General features: G+C 40.7%; 1 protein-coding gene across 7 annotated transcripts; it reads right to left on the reverse strand.

The window, feature by feature from the left end:
* trip10a (thyroid hormone receptor interactor 10a) lies at positions 1–24164 on the reverse strand. 7 transcript variants are annotated; one of them, XM_089018845.1, is made up of 16 exons: positions 23819–24163; positions 15110–15225; positions 13829–13885; positions 13298–13445; positions 12017–12079; positions 10809–10913; positions 10584–10712; positions 10367–10513; positions 10095–10283; positions 5676–5840; positions 5423–5446; positions 4247–4356; positions 3953–4085; positions 2800–2888; positions 2555–2691; positions 1–1063 (listed from the first exon to the last, which is right to left on the reverse strand). In XM_089018845.1, exons 1-16 carry the CDS (start codon positions 23840–23842, stop codon positions 912–914), a joined length of 1788 nt encoding a protein of 595 aa, XP_088874971.1. In that variant the 5' UTR covers positions 23843–24163; the 3' UTR covers positions 1–911. The 7 variants fall into 7 exon arrangements, with proteins under 7 accessions (XP_088874971.1, XP_088874969.1, XP_088874967.1 ...); XM_089018843.1 differs by having other exon boundaries at positions 2555–2694; XM_089018841.1 differs by having other exon boundaries at positions 2555–2888; positions 23819–24164.
* Positions 24165–24716: the final 552 nt, after the last annotated feature.

The following is a 24716-nucleotide window of genomic DNA, read 5'->3' on the forward strand; positions in this document are numbered from 1 at the left end:
AATGTGCTCCTTATTTATTTAGTTCTGAACAAGAATATCTTTAATGCAAAAAAAAGTGAATAGTCACACAGAAGAATAATGCTGATGATGATTCTTACCTGAAAGGCACCCGAGACAAATGCTTCCTCCAAAATGTAGTTTAAAACAAACAAAAAAAATGTACGAAGACAATTAAGAGCAACACACTAAAAATAATTAGCGTCTTTAACTTATCTGTCACGCTATTAAAAAAAAAAAAAAAAAAACTTAACTTGAAAGGTTAAATAAGACAATAGTGGTCAATGCTGTGTATCTTACATAAATACAAGAGTCACTTGCTTTGCATCTGCTCCCTTTTGTGACTACTTTGTCCGCTATGTGTGCAAGGTCATTTCAAAATAAAAAAAAAAAAATAATAAAACTACTAAATTCAAAGCGGAACATTAAAATACACAAACAACTGTAATAAATTACATGGAGTAGAAAAACACAGCAAAGGGACTATTTCTTTGCTTTTCAGATTGGACGAAGGCGATCCGTCCGCGATGTTCTGTCACTTCCGTTCTTTTCTCACACAATAAAAAGTTCCAATATTCCATTCGTAGCCACTTGCGTGTTTCTTGTACCGAGACGCTGAGAACTCAATCGAAAAACAAACGCTGTGTTTTTCCTAAATGGCAAACCGCGTGAAACACAATTGTTAGCACCGTGCTTTTGCTAATTCGGGACTATACTTCTAAAAGCCAACCCCCCATCACCCCGCCCGAGTCGCTCGATCCGCTTTCTGGTCCTGCCCGTTGGCTGTCGCATCTTTGCGAAGGCTTCCCATAGGGATGAACTGCTGAACAAATGTATTTTTCTATCTTTTTTTTCTTTTTTTTACTTTCTTGGAGGGAGTCCTCTTCTTGTTCTCTTTGCTCTCGTGTGGTGGGTCATTTACGGATGGAGATGGAGACGTAGGACGTGGGGATGTAGCCTTCGTCCCCGTTGCTCCTGCGGACGCGTGTCCAACCGTCGCCTTTGTCTTCCTCCACCACAGCCAGCACTTCTCCTTCTTGCATGGCGATGGTGCCTTCGCTGGCGCCTGCAAATGTGGCGGCAGGCTTGATTAGCAACATTGATTTACAAATTATTGCCCCCCCCCCCCCCCCAACCACAATACTCTTCGTCTTCCAAAATGTCTTACATGTATTTCCATAAAAGTTACTTATTGATAAAAAAAATTTTTTTAAATCCGACATTTTTGATTATTACAGTAAAGTCTCGTTATCTCGATATTCTCGGGAGTCGGAAAAAATATCGATATAACCGGACTATCTATATATCCGATCCTGCGGCATGTAAATTTTCTCCTTGCGTTCATAGAAATAGTATCGTAATAAGCAGTACTATCGATATAACGAGACTTTACTGTATTATTATTGAAGCTTTTTAATGATGTCTTTTATTCTGAAAATCTGACATTTGACTGGATGTAAAGATAATGTTGCCCAAATACCAATCTTATTGTGAAGCTTGTTGTCAGAGATTTAATAATCTAATATTCTGACAAAGTTTTATAATAGACCAAAAATGTGTTGTTGTTGTTTTTTTTTTTTTGGGGGGGGGGGGAGGGGTCATTATCAGTGGTTGACTCGTCCATCCCTAAGCGGTATGCCATGAGATTCCTTCCTATATTCCTAGATTCCTTCCTATATTCCGAGACCCCTTCCTAGATTCCCAGATTCCGAGATTCCTTCCAATATTCCTAGATTCCTTCCTAGATTCTTTCTAGATTCCTTCCTAGATTCCTTCCTAGAGTCATAGATTCCTTCACAGATTCCTTCCTATCTTCCTTCTTATATTCCTAGATTCCTCCCTAGTGTCATAGATTCCTTGCTATCTTCCTAGATTCCTTCTTATATTCCTAGATTCCTTCTTATAGTCCTAGATTCCTTCCTAGATTCTTCCTAGATTCCTTCCTATATTCCAAGATTCCTTCCAGATTCCTTCCTCGATTCCTAGAATCCTTCCTAGCTTCATAGATTCCCACATTCCTTTGTAGATTCCCTTGATTCTCTCTAGATTCCTTCCAAGATTCCTCCCTAGATTCATAGATTCCTTCAAGATTCCTCCCTAGATTCATAGATTCCTTCATTCTTTTGCAGATTCCTTTGTAGATTCCTTTCTAGATTCCTACATTCCTTTGTAGATTCCTTTGTAGATTCCTTTGTAGATTCTTTCTCGATTCTTTCTAGATTCCTTCCTAGATTCCTTCCTCGAGTCCTACATTCCTTTGTAGATTCCTTCCTAGATTCCTAAATTCCTTCATAGATTCCATCCTAGTTTTCTAGATTCCTGCCTAGAGTCCTTCCTAGAGTCCTTCATTCCTTCCTCGATTCCTTTATTTGTTCCTATATTTATTCCTAGATTACTCGATTCCTCCCTCGATTATTTCCTAGATTACTCGATTCCTTCCAACAACAGCACATTCACCAAAACATCCATGCATCCATCCATCCGCTGAATCTGACATATAAATAGGCACTAATCAGTCAACCACTGGATAGCAAAAAAACCCATGCCAACAACCTACCGGGAAAGTTATACATGGCGGTGCAGTTCCCGATAGGCGCTGCCAGTTCTTCATCCTCAAAGTCATCATCAAACTCGGCGTAGATAGCTTGGGAGGCGGCGTCGGGTGTCCCTCCGTCGGATTGAGCGCCATCCGGGCTGCTGAGCGCACACACAAACACACACACACACACACACATAGCCACACAGGAGCGTAAGGGAAATCGCGAGGGGACACAACACCGATGTGAGGAAGGTGCAAGTGACCTGAGGGCTTCGTGAGCGTCGCTGTTGTTGAAGGAGTGAGATTTGTATCGCGGCGTGTCTCCTCGACCTCCTGCTTCAGCCAGCCACGTCTGGAGAATTCAACACAACAGTTAATAGTAGGGTTCTCAGAGGATACACACCCCACCCCCTAAAAAACAACATTTATTTAAGTACGTCTGTGTAAGCTCTCAGTCGTACAGGAGTGGTCCATCGCTGAAAAGGTTTCTTCAGCCGTCATCTGTACTTCTTTGAAGGTGTCAGACGTTTCGCTTCTTATCCAAAAGGCTTCGTCAGCGAACTAAAGTCTTTTGCTGATAGTTTCGGCCCTATATATATATCCCTACTGTCCAGACGTGGCGGTGCCAGACTCTGCTATGATTGGTCCCTGCTCTCAGGTTGGGGGGAGCAGAGGTCTACTCCCTGCGGCTACACTGTTTACTTCTATTGTCCTGCCTGAGTATGGGGTCTACGACTGGCCTGATTGCCCCATTTATTATTATATATTGTTTTTATATATTATTATATATTATATATTTATTTTTTACATATAATTTTCAATAATTTTATAATTATATATTATAACTAATAATAATTATTGTTTTAGGAGACAAGCGCAGTGTATTTTCAAGTAGCATGTTGCTATTTTCTGCCCTCAATCTAAAACAAAAGGAAAGTGTTCAAATTACCCTATTTTCCGGAATATAAGGCATTAATCTGTATTCTACTAGTCTGCATCACTCACTTTGTCTTTAAGCACAGACATAAATGTCAGCTTAACAATTGCCACATCCGATCTGTTACAAAGGAGGCATTTATTTGAGGTGTACTATTTAATGACTCAATGGCAGAGTGATTTAATTTCCGTATTATTATTATTTTTAGGTAGTAGTTAAAACCACAAAAAAAAAGCCCTTATACGTTAGACAAGGAGTGTCGTTATCAAGTTGATTCGCGACGCCACCGTGATCACGGAATGGCTACTCGACTCCTGCGGGTGAACGACGTTGCACCTGCTCCCTTCAAACCAAAAAGGCTTCATTGCCTCTCTCTCAATGGCCTACTCCCAAATACTTGACGGTCACAAATGAATAATTCACAGCGCGGTCGGTCGGGTCTATTACGGGGCAAAATAGAGGCCGGAAGTTAGCATTACCTCATACTTGTTTTGTTCCCCCCTGAGCCGTTCGATATTCAGGTTGGTCTGATTGATTTGGGGTGCGAGGCTGGCGGCATCTCCCAAATCAGGATTTTTCTCATAAACACTTTTCATCTTCCCCAAGGCCTCACTGACAGACAGACACAGAGAGAAAGGGAATTTTAAGGAGTTTCACCCACACAATGCCATTGTGTCACAACGCCGCGAATACTCCATCCACTTCAAACCACTTGGGAGGCTCTAATGGAGATGAATGGACACACACACACACACACACACACACACACGAACCTCTGATCTATTTCCTTCTGTAACTTTCGTCCGGTTTCCTCCAATTTCTCGTGCAGCCTCTTCCTGCGCTGCTCCGGAGGGAGGTGGGTGAAGTCTTCGGTGACCGCGGGCTGCGAAAAGGTCAGAGGAAAATCAGACCTGAAGGTCGTTTGAAATGTACGGTAAGAAATAAGCCCCGAAAGGAAGATGGGGAGGAAAAAAAAACCAAAAACAAGTCTCGCTGTTGAGTTCAATTCACTTTGCCCTCCCACACAAGCAGAGAAAGTTCATTTAGCCACAGTTGGTCACGTCTTAGGGTCACACTGGGGGGGGGGGGGGGGGGGGGGGGGGGGGGAAGTAAACTATAAGATACTTTAAATATATATGTGCATATATGTATATATGTATGTGCATATGTGTACATGTGTATATATGTATATGCATAGTGTGTTTATATATATATATGAATATATTTAAGTGTATATGTATGTGTGTATATGTATATATATATGTGCATATTCGAATCAAAATCAAAAAGCCTTTAATCATCCCACAATGGGGAAATACGTATATACGTGTGTATACAGTATATATATATATATATATATATATATATATATATATATATATATATATATATATATATATATATATATATATATATATATATATATATATATATATAACATACATATAAACATATATATATATATATACACATTTAGACACATACATATATACACACATATACACATATATATGACATTACAACTTCAACACTTTATTTGCAGTGTGGCCCTAATCCTCTTTTGCTGTACATTTGAAACAGAATTTCAAGTCATCAGCAATATTTTCTTGTCATGCCCAATAGTGCGCTCAACCTCAAAAAAACTACTTGTTGCCTTTGTTACCCTGGACTCAAAAAAATAAAAATAAATAAAATACAATTTTAAAAATCTTATAATTGTTCTTGAACGTGACCAACTATGTCTCCTCTCATCCACCAACAAGTGACCACCTTTTCAATGCAAATCAATAAAAATGATATAAGTATGCCCGCTACTGTGGTTTGCCCTTGAGCATTTGAGTCAGATTTGTTCTTAAATTTTTAATTAATTAGAGCATTTGCATGGGGAAAGTGGCCGCTTGATTCACCATCCTCACATAAACCGCGCCATGAATACACCCCCATATTACCGGAATCCTCTGTGGCGTGAACTTCTGAAGGGGAAGGAAGCAAGAATATGTATTGGAACACAGACTTTTAAGTTCTTGTCAAAAGAAATGGCTACCCTGGGCAAATCGCATCCACCGCGCGTGCCATGCGAATAACATTACATTATATCATGTACACGACACACATTGAAAAAAAAAAAGCATGAAAAGACCTCAAAACTCAACTAAAACGCTGCTTTAAATAAAGCTCCTCTCCTTTCGGGGAGCGACTCACCGATCTCCTGAGTGTGCGGAAGGACGAGATTCTGGGTTTGACTGTCTTATTGATCTCCTTCAAACAGTACGACAGGGGGTCCCGGCCAAACTTGGGGGAGGGGGGTCCATTAACGGGCGAGGGGGCGGGAGGGGTGAAAAAAGGTGGGAGCGTGGAAGGGGAGAGCTGGTAAGAAGCCGTGGAGTGAGGGAACATCATGAGGCAGGCGAGGGTTGATGTACAGCAGGAAGGAAAAAGGTAAGAGGCAAAAGGTGGGCGAGATGAGGGGGGGAGGGGTCAAAAAGACAAACAAGGATGACAAGAGAAAGAAAAAGACACCGTCAACAACTTGGAAGCACAACACAAAGCAGAGAAGACAACATTGAGCCCCGACGACATGGCAGAAAACACACGCAGGCACGCACGAGGCCTTTTGGGCTCCAAACATATTTTGAAAAAAAATAAAATAAAAAGAAAAAAAAATAGAACAAGAAAGAAAGAAGCACCCCAACTAAGCAGAAGCAGCAGTCCAACAGTTGCAGTTACACTCAGTTACCACCAGGGGCTGAATTCACCTTCATTCTGTCATTTCATATTTTTTTTAATTTTGCTTCTTTAACATTTGGTTCATTGGAAATACACAATATTGAGCTTCAGGTTTGGTGTACAGTGATACCTTTGCTTACGAACTTAATTGGTTCCCAGACGGAGTGTGTAAAGTGAAATGTGTGTATCGCAAAAATTAATTTCCCATAGGAAACCATTAAAATGAGAATAATCCGTTCCAAGGTCCCCATAAAACATAATGTTCTACTTTGTAATTTTCTAATCCTTAAAACTACATACACTATACAGTAAAGTGTCGTTATATCGATATCGGATATATCGATAGTCCCGGTTATATCGATACTATTTCTATGCACGCACGGAGAAAATTACATGCAAACAGGGTCGGATATATCGATAGTCCCGGTTCAATCGATATTTTTTCGGACTCCCTTGAATATCGATATAACGAGACTTTACTGTACCTTATTTTATGTATAATAAATGTGCTATGGTATTATAATTAAAGAAATAAACTGTACTATATAATAAAGTGGTTTTATTGACCTTTGTGATGGTCGTTGATGGCTGATGATCATCAGCATTCAACACTTGATGAGGAACGTAGCCTTCATCTTTCACCATCTTGAGGAATGATCCCTTGGAGGTGCTTTCTCTGCGATAATTTCACCTAGTTCCTCATCAATTGTGTTCTATTAAGCTGGGTTGATAGCTTTTTGCATCTAGTGTACAGATGTCTTGTGCGGGTTATTTGTGGAGCCTGATTGATGGGATATTTTAACCTTGCAGTCTACACTCTGTCCAAAGTTGAAACAAGTCCAAATTTCACTGTTTTCGATCCATTTTATAACTCTCTCTCTCGTCAGCCTGTCTCCCCCCCCCCCCCCCCACTCCACTCACTGCTGCGTTCTTGACCAATCACGTGGCTTTAACCGAAGACTGGGGGCGGGGAATAGAGGACAAAACCAGTCGGCTGCCATTTTGTTGTTAGGAGAACGGGCTCGTTGTGAGCGACATCAGTCATTGTGGCAGCTCCGTGTGTATCCCAAAAAATAGTTTGTATGCCAGGGTTAAATTTTCATAAATTTAACATTCGTAAACCGAAAGTTTCGTAAGCCAAGGGGTTCGTAAACCGAGGTATCACTGTATATTATTAAGACTTTGAAAACTTTTTCTGTGTACCGACTTTCTTTATAAACATGCGGCTTGGACAGGTGCGATTTATGTAGGCACAAAATGTTTTTCCTTTAAAAACGTACTGGGTGAGGCTTGTGATCAGGTGCGCTCTGTCGTCCAGAAATTACGGTAGTTTTTTTGTTAATCATCCTATTCAGAACAAAATAATCATTTGTTTCACAACAGTAGGTGGCAGCATTTCCAATATGAACAGCCACATTCTGTCAGAATAGAATCTCAATCAATCAATAGCCGTCAGATTGAAAGTGAACAAGTGGCCGTTCATCTGGTGAACAAAAAAAAAATGAGTGAGTGTTGAACATGGATGCTCTTTAGTCTCCATCTTAATCGAAAAAAACTATTATTGGCATTCCAGAGTCTGAAAAGTCAAACGCTTGAAGTGGAGGTGCCCGTTTCCCTTGAGACTACGAACAGGAAAGGAGGGGTTGGTGCTCTCATGGCTCCAAGTCCCTTCAAGCGAGTCTGCTAGTCATCAAGCATGTGAAGCCTGATTGGGACAGCCTGACTGAACACACGCACGCACACACATGGCCGAGCGCAATCCGGGAAGACATGCTGAGGAGTAGAGCGGCGTTGAACAAGCAAAACAAGGAATAGAGAAGGGGGCGGGGGGTAATTTAATGTGATGAATGAAAAAGGAATGGAGGGGTGGGCACGTAGTGGTTGACTACTCATGTGAGCGGCTGAACACCTTTTAGGAGTGAGCGACTCCTCATGGGCCTTTGCAGATAATTTAGAAAATATCTGCAACGCGATGCAGTTCCACTCCACTGCTGTAGGTGGCGGTCATGCGTATTAGCGGGTCAATGCCAACTCATTTTTTTGGTACAATTTTTTTGTATATTTGGTAGCAAATGTAGCACGTTAGACTAACTATACACCAAAAAGCATGTTTTTGCACTTTCTGGCAGTAATTCAAAACGGCAATTGACCCCGATTCCCGTTTTACTGACCGGGCAAATAACATTAATGGCTTGTCTTCACAATGCTTGTGATTGTAGCCACAAGGATAATGGAAGCAGTGTATTTGTGGATGGGGGTGGGGGGGCTGAAATGTTGTTCGGCGCCTTGTGCTGCTGAAAGCACAAGCGCAGCACAACGCTTGACTGCCGGCTGACCCGTGAGCGGGTAGGGCTGGGAAAGGGATGAAGGGGTAGGGGCTCACTCATGCAGGTGGGTGTTCGAGAAACCCTCCATGGGGTGTGATAGGGTCTAACAGCAAATAAATGAATTAATTAACTCATTCACAGCCATTCACAAATGTATTCAGGATTTGAAAATATGACAGAGCGCCATTCCCTTATTAGTTCAGGTTTAGTTTTTTTTTTTTTCTTGCTTGGGTGCCGATAAAGCGCTGGACAGATCTCTGGCAATGTTATTTCCCTTCCTCTAAGGGCCTTTTTTTCCACGTTAGCGCTTTGTTCCAGCTTCAGCTGTTGTTAAGGCGCTAGATAAACCAATATGTATGTAGAGCATTGTGTTTTGAACAGCTGCCCTCATTTCAAGCTCACATAAATCCAGACTCCTATAATTTAGGAAATAACTCTTTCTTTCTGATGAAAGAAGAGTGCCTTCTTACGCTGCATTTAATATTTATGTAGTCCTAAAACTCAATATTCTATGAGTCCTGGAAATCAAGTGACAATGACAAAAACCCTGGCACTGGAGCGGACACATTTTTGCACATGTCTGGCAGTGAATGAGTTAATTAATTAAAGATGCATGCTGTGGAGCTTTAAAGTCCGTCCTGTTTCGGCCCGCCATGCATGGAGCTACCCGCTAGTTGACTGTTGCGCTACTGCATTCATGTTTTCTATCTGCAGGTGCAACTCGATAAATTGGAATATCGTAGCAAAGCTCTTCAGAATCAGAATCAGAATCAGAATCAGAATCAGAATACCTATATTCGTCCCACAATGGGGAAATTTGCAGAATGGGGAATTTTGCTTTTTTTCTTCCCTGGAGTTACGTTCAAAAACAGAGCAAAAGCCCAATTCCTACCCAAGTCATTGCATCTGTTTTTGATCCTGTAGAAGGGGTCGCATGACCCCTCCAACAGGGTGACCCAATAAGATGCATACCCATGAAAATTTAAATTGTGGCTTTGATTAAAAAGCTATTTATTACAAATTACAACGATACATTATTCAGTTTATGGAAGACCATTCGCCAGAGTTTCAACTATTTCTGTCATTTAGTAGTCAATTTATGGCTTTCCCATTTGTGATTTTGTTGCAAGCAAACCTGTACTCGTCTGACAAAGTTGTCAATCACTTTTACACAGTCCTCTTTCCGTAGGGTGACCCAAAATATGCACCCTACTGAGTCCCTCACTGCAACGATGTTTTCTCCCGGATGGTGGACATTTGGAACACATCTTGGGAAAGCCATAAATTGACTAAAAATTGACAGAAATAGTTGAAACTCTGGTGATTGGGTTTCCATAAACTGAATAATACGTGGTTGTAATTTGAAATAAATAGCATTTTAATCAAAGCCACAATTGAAATTTTCATGGGTACGCATCTTTTTGGGTCACCCTGAAGTATCTCCCCTGACACACATGAACTACAATTGAACTACAGCAATGCAATAAATAAATGAGTTTGGCACGATATTCAAATTTATGCAGTTATATAGTCACTCACGGAATTTGATGACATGCAAAAATCCTACCTTTGACCGTTTGCTGAAAAGCCAAAAGTTTTTGCCTCGGTTTTTGCCCAAAAGGTCAATGGAGCCTTTGGGCGTCCCCAAGCTACTATCCGACGACGCTCGATTGATGCCTTGACTGTAGTCCTCGAATTCCACATCGCCCGGACGCTCGAAGCCTGACTTGTTCTGCTCGATGACCACCAAGGTGTCCTGAATCGCAACGTACGCGAGACGATCAGATTGATATTCAGCAGTACATTTCAAATAAATAAAAAAAATCGTACGCAACTCACATTTTTCTCATTGACGTTGGTGCCGGCTTTCGTGATCCCGTCCAGGCACTTTCCGATGATGGGCATCACCTGCTTCTCCGTGTCGGAGAACAAGACGTAGCCCTGCGCCAACTTCCGCATTCGCCGCTCGTCCAGTTCTTGCATTTTCTAGCGCACGCATGCCGTTTTACTACAAATCGACTCTAATCTAAATCCTTTTGTCTTATAAATGACTTACATTAAAGATGAGCGGCATATCGGTGAAATAGAACTGCTTCTGTTCCTTGTTGAACTTTTGAAGCTGGGCGGCATAATCGTTCTTGCACTCTTCGGCGGTGTGCGCTCGCATGTGAGCGTGTTGTTTGGCCTTTTCCGAGAAGGGAAACAAAGAAGACACAGAAAAATTGACAATGGAAATTCAATTCATGGCGCTTAAAATGCAACGTCCCTCCCTCATTTTCACCTTTTCTACATCCGCCTTGGTGGCATTGATGTCCTGATCCGTCTTTTCCGCGCTCTGCGCCGCACGCTCTGCTTCTCGCCATTCCCGCTCAAAGCGTTTTTTACTCTGGAAAGACGGCACCGAATGTGAGAAATTGCGAGCATGGTTGATTCAAAAATGCACTGACTGGAGTGAAGACTGCAATTTTCCTTTTTTTATTATCGAGACCAAATGTCCAAAGTCCGGCCCGGTGGCCAAATGCGGCCCATGGTCAATTTTCATCCGGCCCACAGCCTCCGTCAAAAAAAAAAATCACAAATATCTGGCCCGCATGTAGAATTGTGTGTTAAGTGCTGCCATCTAGAGGCTCAATTAGGAACTGCACATTAGTATATGAGTGACTGAATGAACCCCCAATTTAAAATGGCGACCTTTGCAAAAAGTTTAGACACCCTTGATCTAGACTGAGCCTTTGTTGAGGTTGTAGTATGCATTCAAAAGTCATTTGTTGTTATCAAAAAAGGTTTTTTTGTTGGTTCTTTGCAGAGGATAAAGACAACATGCCTCTGAGTATTGTTATATTTCTGTACTATTTATGTTCAGTTAAACAATGCTTCACTCATTCACTGCCAGACGATGAGCAGAAAAATTATCCATTCCAGTGCCAGGGTTTTTGTCATTTTCACTCAAATTGAAGGACCCATAGAATATTTAGTTTTAGGATTACATAAACATTCATGAGACACTCTACTTTCACCAGAAAAAGAGGTCATTCCTAAATTACATAGGTCTGGAGATATCATGGGTCTTGAAATGGGGGAGGCTGTACAAAATACAATACAATACAATACAATACATATTGGTTTATATAGCACTTGATGGTGAAGCTATAACAAAGCACTAGCATGGACAAAAGGCAAATGCTTCCCCCTCGTGGAAGGGAAAAATATTGCCAGAGGTCTGACCAGCGCTTTATCGGCACACCTGCAAGAAAAACCAAAACCCGAACAAATTCGAGAACGGCGCTCCACTCTTCCTATCCTGAATAAATTCAGGAATGGCACCGAATGAGTTAACAAATATATAAAGGTGTTCAATATCGAATTTTTCAAAAATCATTTTAATGTAATCATATAATATTTTTACAATATAATAATATTTTTTGAGAATTATTCATTTTCTCGATTGACTTCCGGACGTCATGTCATTTCGACTGCTGGTTCACTTACAGTTTCGAGTTGCTTGTTGGTGCTCTCCAATGCCTGCTGGGCCTTTTTGGCCTCCATCAGATACTGCAGACAGTTATAAAAATAGAATCAGCGAGGTAGGAAGGAAGTGTTGGGGCGTTGCGGGGGCAGAGTTCATGTGACACGGTTGGCTGTAAGCGCAGGGTCAATAGTGACAACGCAATAGAAAAAAAAAATTGAATAACAATGGAAAGGGACAAATGCCAGTGTCTCTGCCTGAGACGTCTCGTCTGCTGTCAGTCTGATAATCCGATGAGACGGAGCCAAGGAATGAATGACTCCGCTACGAGAGACGCCACCATGTCCAAATCACCGCGACGCAAGTCAAACGCCCCCCCCCCCAATATCGACTGCCATGGGTTTGCCAAATATATTTACTTTCTTAATCACAAAGAAACAAATATAAACAAATGAATGAATGAATGAATGAACGAACGAACATGGCTTTGACGTGGTTCTCATCCACGCGTGATTTTTATGGAAAAGCGTTCTATTGTCAATAACTCACCCAAGAATTGAATCAATCACTTTGATTGCTTCATGAATCGATTAGGTGTGTACAGTGATCCCTCGCTACTTCGCGGTTCACTTATCGCGGCTTCAGTGCATTGGGGATTTTTTTTTTTCAGGGGGAAAAAAAACTTTTAATATTTATTTATTTATTTTTACAAAGTACAACATTGCACACAACACTGCAAACAAAGCAGAATAAAATCAAACACACTGGCTTTGAACAGCGCATGGAGCATTCTGATGAGCTGTTCGCTATTCTCCCAAAAAAAGACAAAAGAAAGAAAGAGTGCCAACAACTACCGATAACAATGTTCTTCTCTCGGAGAAAGACTCCTTCAGTATAAAAAAAACGCTACAGCGCAGTAGAGTCAGGATGAATAGGCGCAGCAGCAAAATATTGTTTCACAACACCGTTCTTTAAACTATTAAAAAAGAGGTGTTTCATTCTGCAGGATGTGCAGTTTGGCACTGTAAAAAAAAAACCTGACTACATTGTACTTTGCGGATTTCAGCTATCGCGGGCTATTTTTGGACCGTATCTCCCAGGATAAACGAGGGTTCACTGTATTCGTACTTTTGCCCACGACCCCAGCAAGACAAGCTACCAGAGTCCTATTTCGTATATGATCGCAAAATGACCATCTGAGCACAAGATGAGACTTGAACACACTCGCCTTTCCCGCCAAATATCCTGAAGACGACCACAAGTTGAATTGACACTGATTCCCGCATGCCGCCTTCTCAACTCACCGACTTTCGCTCCTGCTTGAGCTCCTGCAGGTACTTGGTGAGGTCGGCGCAAATGTTCGTCAGCATGTTCTCGGCCACCAGCTCCCTCTGGCCGGCGTAGTCGTTCATCTCGTTCAAGATGTCCATAAACGACTGGTAGCTGGTGAGCCTGACCGTTGCCGGGGGGAGGAAAAGGGGGATCAGGAACACAGCGAGGGCAGTTTCAGATAAGAAAACGCAGTGCATGCTGAAGGGGAAGTAGTGAAAAAGAGCTTTGCGGTGGCTTAGGTCCGCGTTCCAACTCATGACAGAAAGTTACAGTTATATAGTACATATTCTATATCACTGTGTGTGTCAGTTTAGCAGGCAAAATTTGAAATCACATTTTTCATTAAGCGCAATCCACAAAGTGCATATGTAATAATAATATAATAATAATTGAGCTATTGTAGTGGAATGCGTTGTTGGACCACACTGAGCGTGTGACATTTGAAACGGACCTGATGTTGTTTTTCTGGTGTTTTTTTTGTTGTTGCTAGTGTATTGGCTCACCTGCTATCTGGCTCATCTTTGCTGATCCGTTTTAGATTAAATTTCTTTGAGAGGTTCCTGAGAAAAGAAAAAAAGCCATAACAACATTAATTACTGAAATAGCTAAATAAATAATAATAAATAATAATAATACATTTCATTTATAAGCGGCTTTCAAAGCTCTCAAGGACACATTGCAGTATGTTTTATTTTTTAAATAGCTAAATAAATAGATAGATAATTAAATAGCTAGATAGCTAAATAGATAGATAGCTAAATAGATAGTTAAATAGATAGCTAAATAGATGGCTAAATAAATAGCTAGCTAGCTAGATAGTTAACTAGACAGATAGCTAAATAGATACCTAAATAAATAGACAGTTAGCTAAATACATAGATAGCTAAATAGATAGCTAGATAGCTATCTAAATAAATAGATATATAGCTAGATAGATAGCTAAATAATAGCTAGATAAATAAATGGCTAAATAAATAGCTAGCGAGATAGATAGCTAACTAGATAGCTATCTCGCCATCAAAATAGATAGCTAGGTAGTGAGATAGCTAGATAACAGCAATGTGAAGAAATCTTCATAGCGTTTTTTTTCTATTCATTATCAAATGTTTCACATGGAAAATTTTCAGAGTGGCGCTAACAACATACAGTATTTTCGGGACTGTAAATCGCCCCGAATTATAAGGTGCGCCTTCAATGAATGACATATTTATCAAGTTTTCCATATATAAGATGCACCGCATTATAAGCCGCACATATTTCAAAACTTTTTCCATGCATAAGGCGCACGGGATGAGGCGCATGGCCAGCTTTTGAAAAGAAATTAAGGCTTTTAGCTGCACCTTACAGTGCATAAAACACATTACTCAAAACCACAGACATACATTCCAATACGTCTGTACAGTGCCTTGGACATTTGGGGTCAACGAAAGTAAAAGCCGAATGACATCATGCAGAAAGTCATCAATGGCTCACAACAACCGCAGTATACCATTAAAAAAAACGTCCTGGTGCTGCTCTTCCTCCAACCATATCCTGTGTGTCATGTGCCTGTCTGCTCCCACTTCCTCAGCGAGTGGGAGCAGCGAGCATAAGGAGGGGAGCAGTGGGACTGCAGCTGGAGAATGAGGCCACTGTGTTCCGATAAGAGTCATGAGACTAGACAAACATGCCATAAACAGCCCTTTTCAGAAGTGAACACACACACACACACACACACACACGGACGCAAACACACACACACCCACAATCTTAGAACCAATGATTTAGAAAAGGACAAGGCCCACCTCAGCTGCTTGGCATAGTTCTGCTCAATCTCAGTTCTCTCCTTCACAAATTTCACATACTTCTCCACCAGCTCTATCCCGGAGTGCGTGTGCTTCTCGATGACGTCACATCGGTCCTGAAAAAACAGAAAGTAAAATGAATAAACATTAAATTAAACAGAGCACGAGGGACTGATTAGGGAAAAGAAGGCACGGCAGGATGTGAATCATGTTGAGATAATGCTACGCCGGCTGGAATGCGGTCAAGAATCTTGCTTTCATGTTGCACGGTAGACATTCCCACCGCATGGTGCAAAGTATCGTTGTTATAGTGAAACGCGCCAATTTGTAGCTTCATGGCCACATGTCGAGCCAAAACTCATTCCAGCACATGCTCGAGTCGTTCTGAACGGAAGCATTCCCGATGTCTAAATAGTTGCCGTTGATAGAAAAAGTAACCATATTTGGTCACTTGGAACGTTGATACCGTCGATGTTGCCCAAGTCGCTAGGACACAAAGGAATCATGTGAGGGAGGAAAGGTCTGGATGTTAATAGTTGAATAATACAAAACATAATTAACAATGTAAATTAGATAGCATTATTATAATGTATGTAAGGCAAAAATTAGTGCATCCAAAAGATAGGCTGCCAAATGAAAAACAAAGTGTATTCAATACATTGTAAAAATGAAAATTGTAAGGAGCGATACATTGGGGAGACTAAACAAATTCTAAAAAAAAACACTATCAACATCGCAGGGATGATACTAGTGGGCCTCAATCAGCAGTACATATGCACCTAAAAGCTAGCAACCACTCATTTGACGACAATGAGGTTAAAATATTAGCGAAAAGAAAATAGATGGTTTGCAAGGGGAGTAAAAGAAGCTATTTTCATAAAACAGCAAAATCATTCACTAAATCGCCATGGTGGGGTGAGGTTCAATTTGGATCGTTTGTACAACAGATTTCTTAGGCAACATAGGCTTAGTTATGCGGATGAGGTAATACCAGAGCAAATGGGGCAATCAGGCCAGTCGGAGACCTGATACTCAAGCAGGACAATAGAAGTTATCAGTCAGGACAATAGAAGTAATCAGTGTAGCCGCAGGGAGTAGTCCTCTGCTCCCCCCAACCTGAGAGCAGGGACCAATCATAGCAGAGGCTGGCACCGCCACGTCTCGACGGTAGGGATATATATAGGGCCGAAACTACCAGAGGCTGACAAAGCCTCTTGGATAAGAAGCAAAACGTCCGACACCTTCAAAGAAGTGCAGATGACAGATGAAGAAACATTTTCATCGATATGTGTGTACTCGTATAATGATAAAAATGTGTTACTAAAGAAAAACAAATCTGGGATTTCAGTCATCAACTTAAAAAAAAAATCTTGAGATGATAAAAGATCAATTTAAAACTGGGGCAACCGTTTGAAAATTCTTTTAATGATGTCTTTAACTTTTTGTTTTATATTTTTCTGAATGATTTTAGCACTGGAAAACTTGATGAAGAAGGAGCTATTTATTAAAAAGCTTAAAAAAATAAATACAAAATAAAAGACCGATGGTTTTCTCTAGAATATGTTTTACATAATCTTAACTTCTGTTTAAAATTACAGTAAAGTCTCGTTATATCGATATTCAAGGGAGTCCGAAAAAATATCGATATAACCGGGACTATCGATATATCCGATATCGATATAACGAGACTTTACTGTATATTTGTGGAGTATGAGGCGGTCATTTTGAGGCGGGCATTTTCAGGCGGCTATTTTCAGGCGGCCGTTTTCAGGCGGCCATTTTGCCTCTTGCTGTCAACTGAAAATAACATCATAGTTGCTCAGGCCACAACCAAACATGGCCTAGCTTCTTAAAAATCAGACTGAGCCCCGAGTGGTCGTTACCGGAGGTGTATTGGTGTCCACAAAAACACAACCAAGACACTTACCGTGACCTTAGTAAACTCATTGTATTATTGGATTGGATTTGCCTTTATTAGTCTCGCAGTGGAGAAATTTACATTTCACAGCAGCAAAAAAATTATCATTCCATTACTGTGATGAGATTAATGACGCATGACAATAACAAACAGTGGAAGTGTAGTTCCATTATTAAAGGGTGGGCACGCTCAGACAAGCCGATCACGGGTGGGTGACGAGATAGTTAATGCCCCCCCCCCGGGCTTCATTTGCGCTGCATGATTTGATTGAGCAGGAAATTGAATGGAGGGCGGGGAGACCCTGACAAGTTAGGCCAAGCCGTTCTCCACCCTTCCGCAGTTGACATTTGGACTCATTACAGAATAAGAGTAAAAAGTTCAAGACTGGTGTAAAAACAAAAAAGGTCATCTGACGTTTATTCAAAGGCCCTAAAAATGAAAATGGAAAAAAAAAGACCCGTGAGGATGATCCGTTAATGCCCATTTTTTTTGTGTGTCAGCTGACCGATCGGCCCGAAGCTATCAGCATGAAACATCAACACGTGGTGCTATTTATTCATGGTCCAAGTAATTAGGCTGTTCGGGAATATTTCTGGGAAAACAAGGGTGCATCTTTACACGTCAAAAGTTCCGATTTACTTCAAAAATCCCCTTTTCAAACCACTTCATAGAGACAACCAACAATTCCCCCTCACACCGAGGGACAATTTGGAGAATTTTTCAATCAGCCATATATATTTTTGAAATGTGGGAGGAAACCAGAGTACCTGTAGAAAACCCACGCGGGCCCGGGGAGAACATGCAAACTCCACACTGGGAGGTCGGACCAGGTCTTAAACTCACGACCTCTGCACTGTGAAGCCGGCGTGCTAACCACTCGACGACCGGGACCCAAATCATCATTCCACATTGAAATGAATGGAAATGGCATTAATGCGTTCCACTTCAGAAAAATGTGACAAAATAAGTTGTATTTTGCACTGAGCAATGTTGGGGGGAAAACTATCACAAATTATTTTGAATGACATTGAAAATAAACATAATTTTGGACTTATTTCAAAACTTAGCATTTATCCACTGACCAAAAACATTAACGTGAAATATCACTTGCAAGAGCAAGCACAAGATAAAAAAAGTCAGAAAAATCACGTTACTAAATAAAAAATACAAAGATTGACACAAATATGAGAGTACTCTACAGCAAAACGATACGAGTCTCCGCAATTCGGGCAAATCACCCCATTGATGACATCACTCAGAGTTCATTCCCGAAGGGCGATTAGCCCACATTGATCCATAATCTCATGACTTTGCATTGATTATAATTGTTTGATCCTCGAGTACAAAACTTATTTTGACAAGTCAACTGATCAAGACGCGACGCTTCGTATCGCTAAAGCCCCCCTGAGCGCTCACGAGTATGTTAGAGCAAGCCGTCGCACTGGTTTTGCACACCGAGCGCCTTTAAATAGCAGCGGGATTAAATGAGATCAGTGGACAGATGCCAAACAAGTGACTGTCGAGGTAAACATTCATAGAACCGGTGACAGGGGGGGAAACCTCCGCGGTGCAACGCAACGGTTGACTTCATAGTTATTCTTCGAAACCGGTTTTCTTGTTCCCTAGTGAATTGATTCTTGTCATTAGGAAACTCTACAGACTGATTAGTATAAAAAATATATAGTCTTGTAGGATAAAACTAAAAAAAAGTCAAGCTAATCCCAACATGGTCACACATGCTGACAAAAAATATAACAATACCCATGGGCATAAATCATACCCACGGGAAAGAAGTACATGATGGCAACCGAGTAGGCAGCCGTCAGCAAATGTTTTTTGTCACTTTGAGTTGTTGTACGTCGTGTGAAATGGATATGGATTGTTTTTCAGAATTTTTGGCCACTACCTTCATCATAGAGGAGACTCTGCTGAGTGGTTGGGCCGTTTCGGCAGCATAAATATGCCAGCACTGTTTTTGATTTGGGATGAATGTCAGTGCCATTTGACTGTCATCGCTGGACAGCTATGGGGCGATTATGCTTTTTTTTGCACCCGTAATGGGCAGCATTTTCGCAACTCCGCTTTGTTCAGCGGAAAAGTCGGTGTTGTTGGACAGTCTGCATGACTTAAGCAGCCTGCTGAGTGCTGAAGCGTATGTGGAACTTTCGCGGCTTGGAATTGAAGCGGAGATGTGAGACGGTGTCTTTTTGTCAATGGATGCTACAGCTTCGTGTTTGCTTTCAACGTTTAGCTTGTAGATGACATGCACATTTCACCATGATATCGCTGTTCTATTGGTGAAAAGGACGTTTTGATCATCTCCTCTTTCATCAAGAACTGCTTCATACCACAAGGAAGGTGTAGAAAGCGCTTAAGATTGAATGACTGTTTTTGTGTTGAGCCACAATATTTGTTATTTGGGGTATTTTTTTTTTGTTTCGACTTCAAGACGGCGCCGCGAGAGTGACTGCCTTTACAGCGGCTCATGTATTTTTTTTTACTTCCTTTCATCACTTTGCTGCTGTGAAATGAAAATTACTCCGCTACAATACTAATAAAAGCTAATCCAATCCAATATATTCTTTATCCTCAGTGAAAAATGACAAACTACTACGAGCATTGTGATTTAGGACTGCTTACTAGCTTAATGCTAAAACACAATGCAAAATATCATAGACAAGCTAATGGATCGCACCAATAATCACACTGTTATAACCTCTCAGCAAGGCACAATTAACAGGCATTAGACGCTGGCCAGATGGACCAACCCTGACTCTGAATCAAAAATAATATTAAAATCACAAATAATTAACACTCACTGTAATGAATTGCCAAACCCACCAAAAACATCAGGTGCCAGAGAATACTGTAACTCGGTGGGAGTAAAGAACACTGCCGCACCCCCCATCCAATCAAAGCAGGGAAAAACTAATTAGGCTGTTGCATAAACTAGCAGAACAGAAAACGGGACGGGAAATGTGGCCGAGGACGGGGTAGGGGGGGGGAGTCCAGAAATGAGGCTGCGGCCTCCCACTCTTTATCTCTTGAATGCGATTCAGGCTGTTAGAGAATGTGCATGCACAAGTTGCCTCCATGACGTCACGTATGCGCTTACTATTTGTTCGGCCCATTGCGGCGTTGTCAAACAAGCTGCCAATTGCAAAAGCGAGTTGATGCTGACGGAACCAATTACGTGACCGCTAACTGAAAGAATGCACTTTGCGGACTAAGTGTGGAAAATAACGGTATTTTTTTTAAAAAGGGGCAAGAGAAACTGTGCCTATTGAATGCTTTGTGGCCCTGTTGAATCGGAAATGGAAACATGATATAAAAAGTGATTGCGCTGTTTTCAAGATATGATCTATGATGCAATACAGCTACATATTAATATGCCTGTCTTGCTATTTGCACTATGTACATTTTTTATGAAACGGTTTTGCACATTTACAGTATACAGTTAACATTTTTATTTTACTATGCTTAGACTATCTTGTTTTTCTATCCTTTCACCCCTCACCCCCACCCCATCCCCCTTTCAAATTGCTGCTGTGGACTGCAAATTTCCCCATTGTGGGACGAATAAAGGTTTTCTGATTTTGATATCGTTCTGCTAATTGTATTGTTTTCTTTTATTATTTTTTCGCTCTGACTTGTGAGCGCAGAATTCAGTTACAAGGGTTGTATGGTGCCAGTGACTCAACTTCAGAATAATAATAATAATAATAATAATAATAATAATAATAATAATAATAATACAGTAAAGTCTCGTTATATAGATATCGGTTATATCGATAGTACTGCTTATTATGATACTATTTCTATCAACGCAAGGAGAAAATGTACATGCCGCAGGATCGGATATATCGATAGTCCGGTTATATCTATATTTTTTCCGACTCCCGAGAATATTGATATAACGAGACTTTATTGTAATAATAATAATAATAATAAGAATAATAATAATAATAATAATAATAAATTTCATTTATAAGCACCTTCCAAAACGCTCATGGTCACTTTACAGTCATAGGATAAGTTTTTTTTCTGTGGGTGAGCAGCGGCACATGCGCCAGCGTTCCCTCAACCCGGAATAACTCAAATAGATAGAAAGCTAGCTAGATAGCTAGCTCGATAGCAGGCTAAATAGCTAGCTAGATAGCTAATAGACAGCTTGCTAGATAGTCAGCTAGCTGGCTAATAGACAGCAAATAGATAGCCAGCTCAGTTGCCAGCTATATAGCCAGATAGCTAGCTAGATAGCCAGATAAATAACATACATGTTAAGTTTCAGAAATCATAAATCCGATTTTCATACTCGCGACTCTGTAGCGCGTTTTGAAATAATGTGTTACAAAAGTGTAAATTACAAGTAAATAAAACACAAAAATGCTTTCATTGTTTATTAATACATTCAATTAGTATAAAAATGTAGAATCAGCAGTGTGAAACAATGAGTGACACATTCTTCACAACGGTTTTGAGCTTTTTAATCGCCGCGCCCAATTCACGTTTACTGTCAAATTGAACACGAAAACAAAGAGAATGACAACTGATGTGATTAAAACAACCACATAACTGAGCCTTTCAATGGAAGTTAACCGCTAACGCTAAATCGCAATGCTTGATGCACTGAAGCTACGGATTTCAATTTTTATGAACGCAACACATAAGGACAACAATACTCCCATTGGTTCTTTATCCTCTATGTGGAACAGACAATATTAATATCATACTGATAAACTGAGAGAGGGATTCAGGCGCTTGAAGGAACAGTATATTCGTTTGTCTGTTTTTTTATGCCCCCGGGTGGCCAAGGCGAACAAACCAGACGGAGCAAACCACCATGACTATTTTGTTGACGCCGTGTGAATTGACCCACATGACTTCAAAAGAAAAACTGGTTGCACGACGGACTGCTTGCCAGTAGATTGCATTGAGCCCATGCCGAATCGACAGAAGCAACTGAACAAAATACACTTCGGGGCTAGGTGTGTTTAATTTTTGAGTCTAACAGCGGTGAACTTACTTTTAAACTTCTATGACAGCTATGCACGTATCCACTCACGGCTTTCACTTATATTCAGCAAGAATCCCTCTCTCCACTTCCCTAATTGTTACATAATGGGGTCAATATATTGTAGGGCTGAACAATTAATTTGGTCGTCAGCCGTTTTTTTTTATAGATACGTATATCTGTACATTTGGTAAGTACGCTACAGTGACCTATATTCCACCGCGATTGTTTCTGTCCAGTGAACCAAGCGCACTCTGTACTCGCAGTCATATATCATAGCATTTTTGTAAAGTACGTAATTGTTTTTCATGGGATTTTCTAAGCGATGCAGTTTATGATGACGTATTACACGTTTCCCTCCACGCTGATTCTTGAAATTTCCGAATACGACAACAAGAAAAAAACATTGATTGAAGTTTACGCTCTTTTTGCTAACACTACAGTTTATAAAAGTGAGTAATTTGCATTTTTATAACTCATAGAAGTGGTAGAATATATATGTTTCTCCATAACTGCTAAGTTTCAAGCAAAAAGAAGAATTAGCATATATATTTCTAGAGCTCGCAATTTTCTTTCCTAGTATTCAGTGACAGCCATTTTTGATTTCTGATGAAAATCTGTCTACATTCATTTCTGTTCTTGTTTAGAATTTAAAAAGCTTTCCAATGGTACCTTACTCGTTAAGATTTGCCAAAAATTAAGAAAGTTATGATAGTTTAAACTGTAAAGAAAATCCCCTCATATTTCAAAAATGCCATTATTTCCTTATTATTTGTCATAGAACCATAATCTATACATCATTTGAAAGCTATTTAAATGCACTTTAATATGGTATTAGAAACAGTGTGATGAATTATTATAGAACATTTTTGTCACATCCCTACATTTTGGTGACTTATTTATAGTGTCTCCGTAAATTCAGTGGGTCATAGAAATCCACGTTTTTCCATGTCATGAAACAAACCACAGATTTGCGTGTTTCATTATATAGCAGTTAACTTACTTTGTACATTATATCAATATTTCACAATGGTTTACAAACGAACGAACAGTGGGGCCAGTTTCCAATTTGTTCAAGACATTCAAAAGCAGCACAGTGCACAATCGGTTTTGTGAATTGACCTTTCGATGCAATTGTTTCATTGTCTTCTATAAAAACGCAAAACAGCAAGTAGAATGTCAACTCGCCCAACATTACAATAATTCTTGAACAACTCATTTACGAGCACGTAACTTCCGCCATTGTTAACGTCATCTGGGACACCAAATAGTGAACGCACATGAATGCGATTTACATTTGAATCTTGTTGAAATAAAGCTTGTTTTTAAATCAAAATAATACTGAGCATGCGGTTTCATCGCTACGGAAGCCAACTGTCAACAAGGAAACAACACGGTATTCCCGGTGGCTGCAACGTAAACCCTGCGGGACACCGTGTAGGTGCATGCACGGAGTAGCTTTTAAGTGTAGAACATGATGAAAGAGATGACGTGACAACCTTGATGTGGAATCACACTGCGAATGCTGTTCCAACCGAACATGAGGGACAACCTGCACGACCTCCTGAGTTCGACATCCCAGAACCGACACGATTTTTTTCACCTAACGGATTAAATAAAGTACGCGTGATCGTGCAAACGTGGACGAAGTCGGCCACCCGTAGACACATTGAACGCACCACACCGAGGGATTAAAAGCAACATAGCAGCGAACGAAACAACACAAAAACAAGTAAAGAGTCCTCGCGGACATGTTGCTTATTCGGCAGTGACTCACCCAAAGCTCAGTGCCCCAGTCCATGTTGAGCCCGCTGGCCAAGCCCTATCGGTCGCCCTGAATACAAAGAACTTCTCCAAAGTTCTTCGAGTATAATCCCCCCCAAAGGCGGGCGGAGGAACACTTTCTGCCCGTCGTCGCGCTTCCACAGCGTCGCTCGCGTCCTTCAACAAGTCACGTAAAACAGTAACATAATTGGCTAATTAGGGCCAACTGACAGCCGTTCGTCTAGTTCGTCCAAATATTTTTCATAGCGAAGGAAAGAAGGATAAACTCAACTAGGTTTCATATCCGCGTCACTCCCAAATCCTTGCAACCTTAAAGGGACAGCACACACAAGTCTGACTGCAAGATCACGTCCCGCCTCCACCGGCGTGCGCGTCCCCGAACGTGACGCGCACGTCGGGGTCACGTGATATCCGGCTCGCACAACACCCAGACACAACAGTAGCGACATCTAGTGTCCACTGCTCGGACTAAATCTCTTTTGTTATCATTTTTTTAAAATCCCATAACATTTTTTTTTTTTATCTCTAATCTTCTCCAAATATATCACAAACATTTTCCAGCACAATTGAAGTTGATGTGGCAACGTGAGTTTCTTTTACTTGATTGGATTTAAAGCTAATTTGGCCTTTATGACGTCATCAAGAACAAATGCTCTGATTTGTTGGTCAACGCAGAACATGACAGTTGTCTCAGCAGATCGCTCGGCTTTTTTTATTTTTATTCAAAAATACCAAAAATAGTACAACTGCCAGAGTTAACAGTTTTGACTCTGCATATACGACTACTTGAAGGGAAAAGCCGAAAGGAAAAGAAGATATACTTAAAAATATATTTTGGGGGTCTATGATTTGATTGAACATATCAGAAAGGGGTTTATTTTTTTTAATAT

The sequence above is a fragment of the Hippocampus bargibanti genome, linkage group LG17, assembly GCF_051943395.1.
Source record: "Hippocampus bargibanti isolate YZ-2025 linkage group LG17, ASM5194339v1, whole genome shotgun sequence".
NCBI classification, from domain to species: Eukaryota; Metazoa; Chordata; class Actinopteri; order Syngnathiformes; family Syngnathidae; genus Hippocampus; species Hippocampus bargibanti.